The 13,541-nt window shown below is 31.3% G+C and overlaps 1 protein-coding gene across 3 annotated transcripts in view; it reads left to right on the top strand.

Annotated features, from left to right (window-relative positions):
• timeout (circadian regulator timeout) overlaps positions 1-13,541 on the top strand; it is a 293,936-nt gene that overhangs the window by 276,424 nt on the left and 3,971 nt on the right. For all 3 annotated transcript variants that reach the window (XM_088202679.1, XM_088202680.1, XM_088202681.1), the window contains 3 exons: positions 2,544-2,762; positions 2,933-3,076; positions 12,661-12,867. In XM_088202679.1, coding sequence (XP_088058805.1) covers positions 2,544-2,762; positions 2,933-3,076; positions 12,661-12,867 — 570 coding nt within the window. The remainder of the gene's footprint in view (positions 1-2,543; positions 2,763-2,932; positions 3,077-12,660; positions 12,868-13,541) is intronic.

Genomic DNA, 13,541 nt, shown 5'->3' with positions numbered 1-13,541 from the left:
TGGATAGGTCACTAAATTCGTGCTACTGTTTTTTATTTATAAATTAAATTTTAAGAGAACAAAATTTCTTGGGCATATCTGGGTTAATTGATATCAAGGCTTCAAATATAAACTGTTAGTTATCCGTTCTCTTACCCGTGGATCGAAATATTTTAATTATTTTTCCATTAATCCGTACGTTGTTGGTTTTTTTATACTATTCTCTGTAAGGCTTAAAAAAGTTATTATTCTTATCGTTGCGCCAATGATAATTTTTTACTTTATTCAATGGATTCTAATGATTTAATAGAGTCGTCGAGCCATTAAACAATCTGCGAATAATTTCTTTCCCCATTTTATATCTTTTTGCTTTTGAAGAATATCTAAAGACTTCATTATTTTTTTGACTAGTGAAAGATTTTGAATTTTGCAAATATTTAATTAATGATATCAATGTCTGGTTTCTTCGATTATATAATATATTTTTAATTGTCCGTTGAAATTTCCAACTTAGCCCAGATGTAAGTATGTTAAATAAACATATATTTTCTTTTAAAATAAAAAAATTAAATATTCTGAGCGAAATTGTTTTGAGCCACACAGTTCACGCACACAATAACAAACCGGAATCCTTATTCCGAGCGTACTCTACTTAATTGTTTTTCCGACACTCGCAGCGCACGTACGTCTTAAAATTGTTATCGCTATACACACATAAATGATAACAATTGATAAAGTATTGATTTTGATAGCTTATAACTTTCACTGTTTTAACATAAAAAAATATAGTAACATTTCTAAATTTGTTTTAAATATAGAAAGGAGTAATGATAAATGTATTGAACGTATATCCGCATCTTGTACTTTAGAGAAAATTGGTGGGGTGTACACCCAAAGTTGTCATCTCTTTTTCACTTATAAATAATGACAAAATGGATAGACCTAAAAGTGACTCTGTTAAAAGAAATGGAGTATAGTGTTTAAATTATAAATTAATAAACATATGTACGGTAAAATAAGTTTATGATAATAATTAATAAAATCATAGCGAACAGTTAATTCATTGATCTCGAAACACATGTTGTACATAAAAATGTGTCGCAGTGGTAACGCTGTGTTATCTATGGTTCATATTAATATTTTTTTAATAATAATACGACTTACAATATGTGAGATTTAAATGAAGCACGTCTAAATCAAATTTTGACCAATAGGAGAACGCAAAAAACAATTATCCCTTCTCAGAAGTCAAAAATCCACGTCAAAAGCAATAAAATCGTGCCGTCGCCGTCGCAGTGGGAACGCTCGTTACCGAGCGTTCCCACTGCGACGGCGACGGCACGATTTTATTGCTTTTGACGTGAATTTTTGACTTCTGAGAAGTGATAATTGTTTTTTGCGCTTTCCTATTGACCAAAATTCGATTTGAATACCCTTTGATCAATATTCTAATATCAAAATCCGTAGTAATATCGATAAGGAGGCTTTCATCTTTTTAAAACATAGTGTTATATCGAAGTGTAGACAAACTATGGAGATGCGAGACGCGACGTGTCTGTACTTCCTTCACTTTGGCTTAGTTTATATTCCGGACTTAAACTAATGAATGTTCTAAAACTATAATTATTCTTAGAACTTTCATTAGGTTCGGTTTGATTTTTAACAGCAAATTGAGTATCATAGACATTTTAATATGATTTCACCAGCGCCTATCAGTTAAAATATATTTTTGCTAGTAGAAATATGTATCTACCGATGAAAATATCTTTGGACTTCACTAGTGAAAATACATCTTTACTGAAAAATACATATTTTATGTAAAATGTATACATTATATGTAAATAAATAATGATAAATATGTAAATGTATATATTAAAACATATAGAAAAATGAAAAATCTACCAGTGAAAATGTATTCTGATATGATTTCACTGATATGCTATAAAATAATAACGCAATTGCTTAGTCCCGAGATCTCTCTTCCATTGTTAGGAGTTACTTTCGAGACGTGTTCGTATTTATTTTTATTTATTTGGAATTATCGTTAGAATGATCTCTAAATTAATTGTGCCTGTGGTTGAACTTGACCAATTAATAATATTAAAATAGGTGTTATTAAAAATAATATTTTTTGTCTATATACATACATGAATTATATGTTATTGCAAATATCAATAATATTGTCTCATATATTATATTTTAACGCCCAAAAATATAAATCATCAATACAATCTCAGTTATTCCATGAATACAAAACGCATGCGAAAAATCGCATAAAACGCAAAGCGGAAGAGAATCCCACCGGCAACAACAACAATAAAAAATCTCAGAAATAACGAAGTGTCGCTTTCGCGCGTTTTATGTTATTTTTACGTTACCTAAATGATTTATCGTCGCGTATTTTATTATGTTTTTTTGTTCGTATTTCATAGCCGCGAACTCATCCATCCATCGTTCTTGTTTGACGTTTTCTATCATACCGCATCTCCCGTCATGCATATGTATACAAACACCATACATATTAATGTGCCTAACGTGTATACGCTATTTTTTGTTTTGTTTAGACGTCATCGACTGGATACAGGAAATGCTGATCGATCAAACGAAGACGAGAAGGGCTATTATCAAGAAGCTCAAAGAGCTGGGTCTGATATTCAAAGCTCCGACCAAGAAAAGCACGCACCAAGCTGCAAAGGCCGCTAAAGAAAAACCCCCCGTTGAATTCACGGAAGAAGAAGATGAAACTCTGAAAAAAATATGGGAAGAAGTCAGTTCTAGCAACGGTATGTATTATATATTAAATAATTGCATTTAAATAATATTGGTTCAAACTAAGTGTATTCTAAATACAACCAATATGTTAATAAAAAGCAGCTTATTTTAAAAACGATCTTCGCCAATTTTTTGCTTCGAAAAAATACGAATTTCTCATTAACAATTATCTTTATTTTAGATCCAATGAGTATGATAATACCGAGGATGCCATTAAAACGACCCAGACATCGGATAGTCGATCGACTCTTAGCTCTCGGCCTTATTAAAGACAAGAAGGAATGTAGGAAGAAGAGGCAGAAGAAAGGCGCTTCTGGGTCACACGGTAAGTCACACATATTATTTATATAAAAAATATATATTAATAACTATATATATATTTGTGCGTTATACTAGCGCCGAGCTTAACACTTCGTTTAACAATAGACGTTTTATTTTTTGTGCCTCGCCATTACATTCGAGTGTTGTGTAAATAAGTATTTATTTGCAAGAAAAAAATCTGCTTTCGAATGGAATCGTCAACAATGTAGCCGTTAAGAAATGTTTGTTTTATATAAATATATATTGGAGTTTCGCATTATCTTGCTGCTTCCGCTATTACGCCCATGAGAACGTCGCTATATATTATATTGGTATTTTATATATGGTTTACGTTATATACCTATATTTTTATATTTATTTTAATTCCCAGCATAGATGAGACGTCCGACATATTGATATTTTCATTTTTTAATATTACACTTATTGAATAGGGAAAAGGGAGGCACCTGTTGAAGGGCGGCAAATATTTCTCTTCCCATTGTCGGCAGTTGGCAGGTCTTTTGTTAGGCACGAATCCATCAAATGCTTGCTAAACTCTCGGAAGGGTCTTTTCAATAAATCCCTCCGTTTGCTGTCCCTCTGATTATGTGCATGTGTATGTATAGGTGTGCGTTAGTAGATTTTACGCGTTCATGCCACTCCATACAACGCCTTAGGCGTCTTTAAATGAAAATTTTCATATGATCGTATTTTATTGGGGGTATAGGATACTTTGGAATATTTTAACTTTAATAAATAAAATTATATTCATGTGTATTGTATTTAACTAGTAGAGATATGTACATTTAAAGCCGCTGCTGAATTGGCTGTTGCTAGTTATTTTATTTAGCCTATCAAATCCTAAAGGTATCAGTACCTTAACAGTCTTTCGAAGTATCGATACCGGAATAGTTACACCGCCATCAGGGGCAGGACTCGTCCGTGAGCGTCGGCGTATCAGTAGTACCAATAGTTACATCAACATCGTCGGTGTATCGATACCTCATCATGTTCGCTAATTGGTTTGAAGACCGAATAATATGAATATCTTTAAAATAATACCTATAACTGAATTAAATTTTCGTTCTACACTTTTCGGAATCAGTGTCAATTTTTTAAAATTACGATGGATATTCGAGATGTCTAGCTGCAAATGAGACCTGTTAAATTTTGCCACATCACGCAAACTTAAGCGGGTTTTTTTATTTGATATTGCCAACCAAGTTCAGAAATCGCCTTGTGTCTTTATTTTATAAAACGCACTACTTATTGGTTGATTAGATTTGATAATGTATTAAATATATTAAATAAAAAAAATACATACAAAAATCTAGATTATATAGAAAAAAATAAAAATCACAAATAATATTAAATATTTATTTTGTGGTTTTTCTAATTAATATACTAAAATAAAAAAAATAAGCTGCCGTAATTTTATTAATATGAGCTTTAGCTCATATTAATTAAAATTAAACTTTAGTTTAAACAATTTGCTTTTAGTGATAATTTTATGGCTATTGAGAAGAGCTTGTTGTATTAAACAATTCAAAACATGTATTGTAAGCGGATAATATTTTTTCCTGGAACTATTGTTTCACTTACGGTTTTAAAAAATTTTAATCCTAATAAAATAATAAGTTCATAATTAAATTTGTTATCTTTTCAAAGGTCAACCATCAGTACGTATCTTACAAAACCGAACAAAATTTGGACTGAAAAGTTATCTTACTTTTGTAAATACAAACATCCGTTTAAAAATCCCCCAATAACTTTTGTTATCATGATAATTTAAATTATTTACCAATTTAAAGTTAATACAGCTATAATATATGTATATAAACAGATGTTTATCGGTCATTATTATTATTATATATTATTACTAATATCGTATAATAGTATTTTTAATTATTTTTTTAATAATTAATAATAGAAAAATTAATTTATTCATAATACATCATTTAATTGTAATGCTTGCACTACCCTCCAGAAGTTGTCCGAACCGAAGTTCAACTGAAGTCAGCCGAGGTCGCCGACTTCCAAGTAGCGGCCACACTGCCACAAATTTCATATGCCGTTCGGACGGCGAATGTGAATAACGTCTGTACTGCGGCTGCTGTCATGTACAGCTGGCATATTTGCGCGCGATCGAAAAATGTGCCAAATAATCGCAATTTTTAAATTGTCATAATAATAAAATTACGCTACTGATAATTATAAAAGTTTGTGTGGGCACTCACTAATACAATATCAGTGAAAACTTTTCGGTCGTAAATATTCTATTTACGCAAAATCTTTGTCGGCTTTTGCAAAATGCCATAAGGCATAAAAATAATACTTCAGAATACGAACACCACATCTGTGACTATTCTAGAATTTGTCGCCATCGATTCTAAATAAGAATGCGTTATGGTGTGACATTTATATAAACCGATCTAGGAAAATAAATAAGAATATTCGAGACGATTTTTTTTAACAAAATCAACTACCACTAAAATTTTTTTAATTATTTAAATTGATATGAAAAAGGTATAATAACAATATCTGTTAGAAGAATATACTATCAAACATATAATTAATCCCTTTTGGTGTCCTAAAATATTCAAAGATGTCAGTAAGAGTCTGTTGAAGTATTATAACTTGACCACGTGCCCACGATGCAGCGCTCGACGTGCGTGTTAACCATAGGACGCCTATGCGCATACTGAAATTGAACCGAGCTACTCGTTCTATCTCAGTTTGCAAAAAATTGTATCATTATCTCTCTCACTGTCGTCACTTAACACGCGAGAGAGCGAAAGGGGAAGTATCTCACCGCTCGCGCTCGAAAGAGCAGCTCCGACTTTGCTTTCTTTGACTTCGGTCCATTTGCCGGCAATGTTCGGAAGCGCTCGAAGCTGGCCAAATCGACTGAATTATCCCCACTTTACTTCCCGTTCTCGGTAATCTCGGACAACTTCCGAGAGATTTTAGAGCGGGCAGAACCGAACTCGACCGAAGTAATCCACTATATTCTCCGTCCTTGGCCAACCTTAACCAACTTCCAGAGAGTGTAGTGCAAGCATAAAAGTATTGATATAATCCATAAATGTTGTATTATTGCTTTTATATACAGATCTATCAATAAACGTTAATTTTATTATTTGCACATATGAGTTAAATAATATAAACTTAGAACTATTTACAAATTTGTTAATTGACCTGTATTTTTACAATGAATAATAAAAATATAAGTTTTATTGTAAAGTTGCTGATTGAAGGTTTAAAAATAAAACGAAAACCATTAATTTAATATTTATTATAATATTTCACTCGCGACAAACTTCACGCGTTACTCGCTGATCTAATTGGATTTTTGTTAAAATAATTTTGTTAGGAATTAGACATTCTTTGTAGACTGTTATTCTACTTGCTGTACGCCGCTGCTCATTCTTAATATTTTTATAGATCACTGGTTCTTCTGATTTGATGTATTATCAATACTAAAAGTAATACTGAACAGAAAATACAATTGTTTACATTAACGGTTTCTGCAATTACTTACAAAGATAATGACATTGAAAATATGTTAATATTTTTTGTCTAAATATATTGAAATATGTCAGGATAGATACTTTAGCTTATTTTTAGACCTACGTATCACCTGTATGTACATATACGTGTGATGGGTAAGAGTGTGACACTTTCTTTCTTGGATTAAATAAGAACTCGCTTTTTTCACTTTGCGCCCTTTTGTAATGCTCCCCTCTCACGCTTTTTTTATCATTTTAACGAGATTAAAAAATGAATAACGAAACGTATAATAAAACGCCAAGAGGTCAAGTGCGACAACGTCGTTGAAAATCTGTGCGAAGATTCGCTTATGTGCAAGATTCCCACGCTTCTCGTACATTTTCGTTTGCGCTTAATTTACGCCTTGATAAGCCTAATTATTAAATTGTCACGGTTGTTGAATTTCACACCGAGAACCGGAACAACCCCCTATTTCGCGTTATTCGCTTACAGGTTAAGCGCCACTGCGTTGAGTTTATCTCGCGACGTTATAATAACAATTAATAATCGCTGTAATTGCTGAACTCGACGATCGTATCTCTGTAACGTTGTGTATATTTGTATTGCGTCATATCTGGTTTATACACCGTTTCCTGAATGCAATAAATACAACAAAAATTATAACCCAATTACGACAGATTTATTATGTCACTTAACATTAAATATTACATTCAGACAATTTTTAGTATCTTATGTTTCAAACTTTGACACCTAACATTAAAATGCAAGTTGAATTCACCTATTTAGTGTTATAGTAATAACACTAAATAGTTTATAATTTAAGATATCTGCATTTTTACATCTTATAAACTAGGATATTTGTATTTTTTCGCATAATGCGAATTATAGGTTTGTTATGATGTATGATTAGAAAAATAAAAATATTTTATTTTCATTGATTAATAGGCATTGAAGTTTGGTCACATACAGAAACTGACATTGATCCTAAATAATGAGTTCAACGAAACGAAACGAAGCGTTAGATTTGAAATTGTATATAAAGCTAACATAGAAAAATCGGTCCCGCTTCAAAAAATGAAAGGGTGCATAAATAACCGAATCATAAATTTTCCAAATCTCTCAAAGCTGATTTTTTTTCATAAATTGAATGCCATTGTTGACTAACGAAGGCATGACTATATAGTATTATATCGCCAATATTTGTAGCTAATTTTATTAGACCAACTAATTGCGTACACATTAGTCACCTGATGTGTTTGCTGAGGCTTAGTGATCATGTTAATCGTTTCTCAGAAGTGCAAATCTTGTATATTAGATTCACACAGTTAAATATTAATTTATTTTCCTATTATAAACTTGCATTGTTTGACTAGATAATTACGTATTTCATAAGCAGAATTTTTTTCTTCGAATGCTTAGTACATAATGTTGAATTAAATCTTATTTTATATATCTTTAAAACATTTTTAACCTTTTGAGTGGTATCGCCGTACATGTACGGCGGTCGAGATTTCACTATTTTGAGGTACCCCTGATAGTTATATATTAACATATATAACTGAAGAAATAATAAATAAAAACATTATATTTACAACATATTTTTTTATATATTAAAGAGTACGTAAATGAACATATAACAAAAAAATATGTTAAATTAATTTTATAAAAAAATATTGAGACCCTCTGAAATCATATAAAAAAAATCCACAAAAGCAAAAAAATATGTAAAATAAATTAACGCAATTTAATATTAAATAAATGTTATAATAAATAATAAAACTTAGTAATACAAAAAAGTAGTAAAATCTATCAAATTAATTAAACGTTTAGAAACACTGATTTTTTTATAATTAACTATAAATGCAATATAAATAAGTAATAACAAAAATAAGTTTGGAAAAATACGTAAAATTAACTCACTCCTAGGTGTATACTAGCTGTTAAAATTAACTTAGTACTCGAATGGTTAATAAGTTTAGAAATATTGATGGATTTAACTTAATCCATATTCAATATAGTTACTATTGAAGTAGAGATGGGGAAATGTACTTTCGGAATAGACTTTTCAGTCAGATAGATGTCAGAAGAGCTATTTGATACAAAGATCATTACACAAAAATATAAAATGTATATTGATCGATGTACAATAAAATGCAGGTTTTAATATAGGATGACAATGACTATTGAGGAAGAGTCGTAGAATCTCGCAGTTGTAAAAATGGCTAGTCTCTCTGGTCTCTGGTTCATGTAGTATGTAGCTGAGTAAAATTGACGATATAACCAAGTGTCGAGTCATTAATACTGGTCTAAGTAAGAAGGCCATCTCAAGACCAATCGTATTCATGTTTAGTCCCGCCTCCGGTAATCTCTTGCTGAAAACTTACAAGGTGGAAGGTCCATGGGCCCACGCCCTCCTTCCACGGTCGCATCAGGCTCAGGAGTTTCGGCCCATGAGCGACCGGATGTACCTAGCCTGGCTTTCGCGCCTGCATACTGCGCATACAGGCGCTAGACCAGGCCTCCTTCCTAGGTCGTCACGAGAACGACCTGGACGGGTAGACCGTCGCGATTTATCTACTGATGGTCTCCGGCATCACTATCCTTTTTGGAGACGGAGGTTGGATAGGGGAAGGGGGGGAGGGAAGGTATGTGGGCAGTCGCGCTCCGCGTACCTGGGGTCTCTACGGGAGAGAAATGCTTCTACGCATCCTGGAAAGAAAAATATTTATTTCATCAACTCATCCTTTGTGCTTGTTTTATTTATTTCCTTTTTCTTATTTTTTTTCTGCTGCCTATTTTTTTCTGCTGCCTAACTTACAAGGTGTCGATTTATTTTTTATTAAAAATCTGACTATACACTAATGCCAATAATCAAAAACCATTAAAAATATTTTTATAAATATGCTGCGCACCCAAAATAGATAAGCACCATCCAACATAATTTGTTCCAGCTCTTCATAGCTATTGTCAAAACGTGTTTTTAGAACAGTTCTACACCTAAGACGTGCAACCCTTGATAGGCATTTGAAAGCATTATGTCGCCACCTTGAAAAGCTCCTTGAGAACATCTTTCAATGCGCTTTGCTATCGGTATCTCTATATAAATGTTAAACATTTCCCCCATGCAATTTCTTTCGATTTTAAGCCATTCGCATACTCGCGACCCCTTAACTTTTAGCGACGACGTCTCGGCTTGTTGCCCTCGAAAAATATTAGTTTCTTCAACCGAAAAAAGCATCCCCTTCGATAGATACTGTTGCAAGTATAAGGAGCGGGGTGGAACATTAAAAATAAACAAGGGACCCGTGATTGATGTCGGACCGTTGTGAATATTCCTGCCATGATATGTGACTGCAATTTGTTTGATCTTGATAGATTTGCTTACCTGAGCCCCGTTGTGTTTGAGTTTTCCGACCGTTTTCCGCCCCCGGTGTTTTGTCAAATGTACGTAACAGCAGCCGGCTCTTTTTTGAACGAACATATTTTGTATTATATATGTATATACATATTTGTATTAATAATTCGCTTTAGAGGGGGCGCGCCATGGCGACGCGGAATGTACTGGCAGCTCGCATATTTTATTACGAAAATTAGTCCATTTGTCAACGGGGCGTGCTTAGTCGTCTGTGACACGTCATTGTCGCGTCGTGCAATATTTTAACAACCGAGATTTTTGATCAACTTTATTTATTTTTATTAGTTTGAGTTGATAAATTGGAAAAATCGGAAAGTAAATCATAGTTATATAAATTTCATCATATTTAATAACCTTAGAAAATATATTTATTATATAACATTATTTATAATACAAGATACTAACTATTATATTGTGTCTACAGTATTACTAACTCATATTTTAAAAATAAAATATCAAGTTTTTTAATAGCAGCGTATCGCAAACTGTATTATTATTTTGATATATATGCATCTGTTATTTTCCTTAAGAGAAGAAAAATTATTGTAATATAGATGCAATACATGAAATGGGTGCTATTCCAGTGGATTTTTTCAATCCCGTGTATCGGGTTTGAAAATATCCATTCCAGGAATTAAGTATTTTTAATAAAAAAAATAATAAATTTTTTTTTTTATTTAAAATAAATTCAGCACTTTAAGAGTTAAACAAAAAAAATATTTGTTATCAATAAAAAGAGCAAAACACATTATTTTATCATGTAACCTGCCAACGTTTTTTGTACTGGCAGCATTCGTAATTTAATTTCATAATTTGTATTACCTTTTATAAAAATGTTGTCACCCTTAGTAAATATATATGAGATCCATTTCGTTTCATTGAATACTTTTGGTATATCCAAGATAAATATTTTTACATCAAAGTTGATAATTATTTTTAAAATTAAAAAAAAAGTGTTTTATTATTGTAATTTCTACAGAGGATGTGGACAGGCAATTAAACATCAATAAAATTTTAAATGAGAAAGAATTTGATTTATAACGGAATAGTTTCATCAATATATAAATAATCGATTTCAAAATATCAGTCAGTGGTCGTTTTTTTAATATTTTGATTTCATTAAAATTCATAGTATTACAATAAATGACATGCATTTTTCTAGTTAAATTCAAAGGGGGGCAAATGTGTTGTTGCTATAATTTGCCTAAAGTAAGTAGGGAAAAATCTGAGAATGTGAGAATCAAATATAAAACGAATAATACTATGAACGTTCTCAGAATCGGATAATATATATAAAAAAAAAAATAGAAATCTTACATAATTTCACGTTAGAAAGCCTTATTTAAAACATATGATTTTTGGATCGACTCCCAAGAGAAAACGCTATATAAACAAAATACAATATTTATTTATGTTCTTCTTCCGTTGCAATATGACAGTCGTTAGCGCAATGCGTTACAACGGGATAAACACAATCAACAATTACTGTGTAATTAAGTAGTGAGACACCAGACTGAAATCAAATGAAAGTGATATCTAATTTATTAGCTATAAACTATTATTGTTATTTTAAATTATAAACTATTACTATTCACGATCTGACTCGATTTTATGTTTATTATTAATCTGTAAGATAAGAAAAGTCTAGATTTTATAATTATATAATTGACTGCGGGTTTTGAACCGTTGTCTTTGACTTATACCACTTGTCTATTGTGCTATGTATAAAACAATATAATATATCTTCTTATACAAAATATTTTCGTTGAATGTACTTTGCGTGTATCCAAATGGTTCAATGCGCTGCGTGTCGTTAATCACAAAATAACAATTCAAGTTGGAAAAATTATCTTTAAAAGGAATGCTAATATGAATGTATCATATTATACATAATATAGTTTTAGAATATACACATAAATATTATTATTTTATTCACGAATATATTAAATATTTTTATATAGGATAATTTATTTCGGGTAGCATTCAAGCAAATTCATCTTGTCTGAAAACTTTGTATCATAAACTAGTAGAAGTAATTTATTCAAATCCAACATTATTAAGAGTGGACAGTAAAAATCTTTATTGCGAATAATTTTTGGTGAATTTGTGCGAAAATTATTTCAAAATGCTTTCACGCAAAAATCGCACAGTTTGTATTTTATACTATCCCATCATCATTCCGCGCTATAACTCTTCATTCAATTTTCCAAACGAGTGCATCAATTGCCATTTTGCCATACTCAAGTGTGCCAAATGCAAAATTTACGATTGGTTGCAAAAAAAATTACGACACGGTTGACTCGTTAGCGCCGCCAAATGGCAATTGTTGATATCGTCCCGATTTTGTAAAATATATATATACCTATACCTTACTAAAAAATAAGTCACTTATATAAAAAATAAATAAAAGTCACCTACATGCATATGCGTAATTCAATATGTTCCAGGAAACGTCATACATAATATAAAATGTTTTGGCAATACATACTCTTGACGTATGTGGCTTTTGTCATTCACCCCTCCTTTACGTTCCCCAATTTATAGTTTTCTCGGGGGCTTCAAACCCTATATATAACTCAACTCATATATGCATTGCCCATAAAGCTCTTCAAACATTTTCAAATCAAAACTCATGCCCCTCTTCTAAACTTTTATATTAAAAATTCATTAAAAATATTTTACAGGCAATGATTCGGGAGAATCGGGTTCGGACGATAAAAGCGATTCTGAATCAGATGGAGATGATTCAGATACATCAGTTAAAGCAACCAGGAACAAGAAGATTACTAAACAATCTAAGAAACAATCATCAAAATCCAAAGCTAATGCGTCTCAAAAACCAATATCGAACGTGAATGTGATAAAATCGCTCATGAGTGCTGTTGATTCAGGTATGTATACGCTTCATACAATAATTTTATTATTTCAATAATATACAAATCACAGATGAAAGGACATGATTATAAATACTAACCAAAAAGTAAGATTTTGAGTGCAAAGCGCGATTTAATGAGCTCAAAGCGCGAGATTATGAGCGCAAAGTACAAAATTTTGAATGTAAAGCGCTTGTAAGCTCTAAGTGAGGCTATTTAAGCTCAATACCTGAATTTCTGAACTCATAATCGGAACAACTACCAACAGGTTTAGATCATATTTACATTTTTCTGCAATAAGATATTTTAAAGCTTTCATAAAAAATGGAGATGTGTTTTTATTTCTTACTATTTATTAAAAATACAGTTAAATATAGTTGTTAGACTCTTAACGGCAATTTTTGCCATGAAATTACATATACACATGTTTATACATATACAGTTTCGTATTGTCTACAGTTCATTCATAAAAATATTGTATTTATAATAAAAATAATCATTAATTGTATCATATAGAATACTCTTATATTAACAAATAAAAATGTAATTACATATGCTTTTTGAATATTTTATAAAAAATAAAAAACGATGCTGTTTTAACTTTTTTCCTCAGACATAAGTTGGGGTTTTGTCTTCTTATGGCGTGCGACCAGCGAAACACTTTAATTTATATTTCTAAAATGCTTAATCAC

The sequence above is a fragment of the Plectrocnemia conspersa genome, unplaced genomic scaffold (assembly GCF_051122295.1).
Source record: "Plectrocnemia conspersa isolate PC_06_02 unplaced genomic scaffold, ASM5112229v1 ptg000013l, whole genome shotgun sequence".
Taxonomy (NCBI): domain Eukaryota; kingdom Metazoa; phylum Arthropoda; class Insecta; order Trichoptera; family Polycentropodidae; genus Plectrocnemia; species Plectrocnemia conspersa.
Note: the sequence above shows the minus strand (reverse complement) of the source record. Positions and strands in the feature narration are given on the sequence as shown.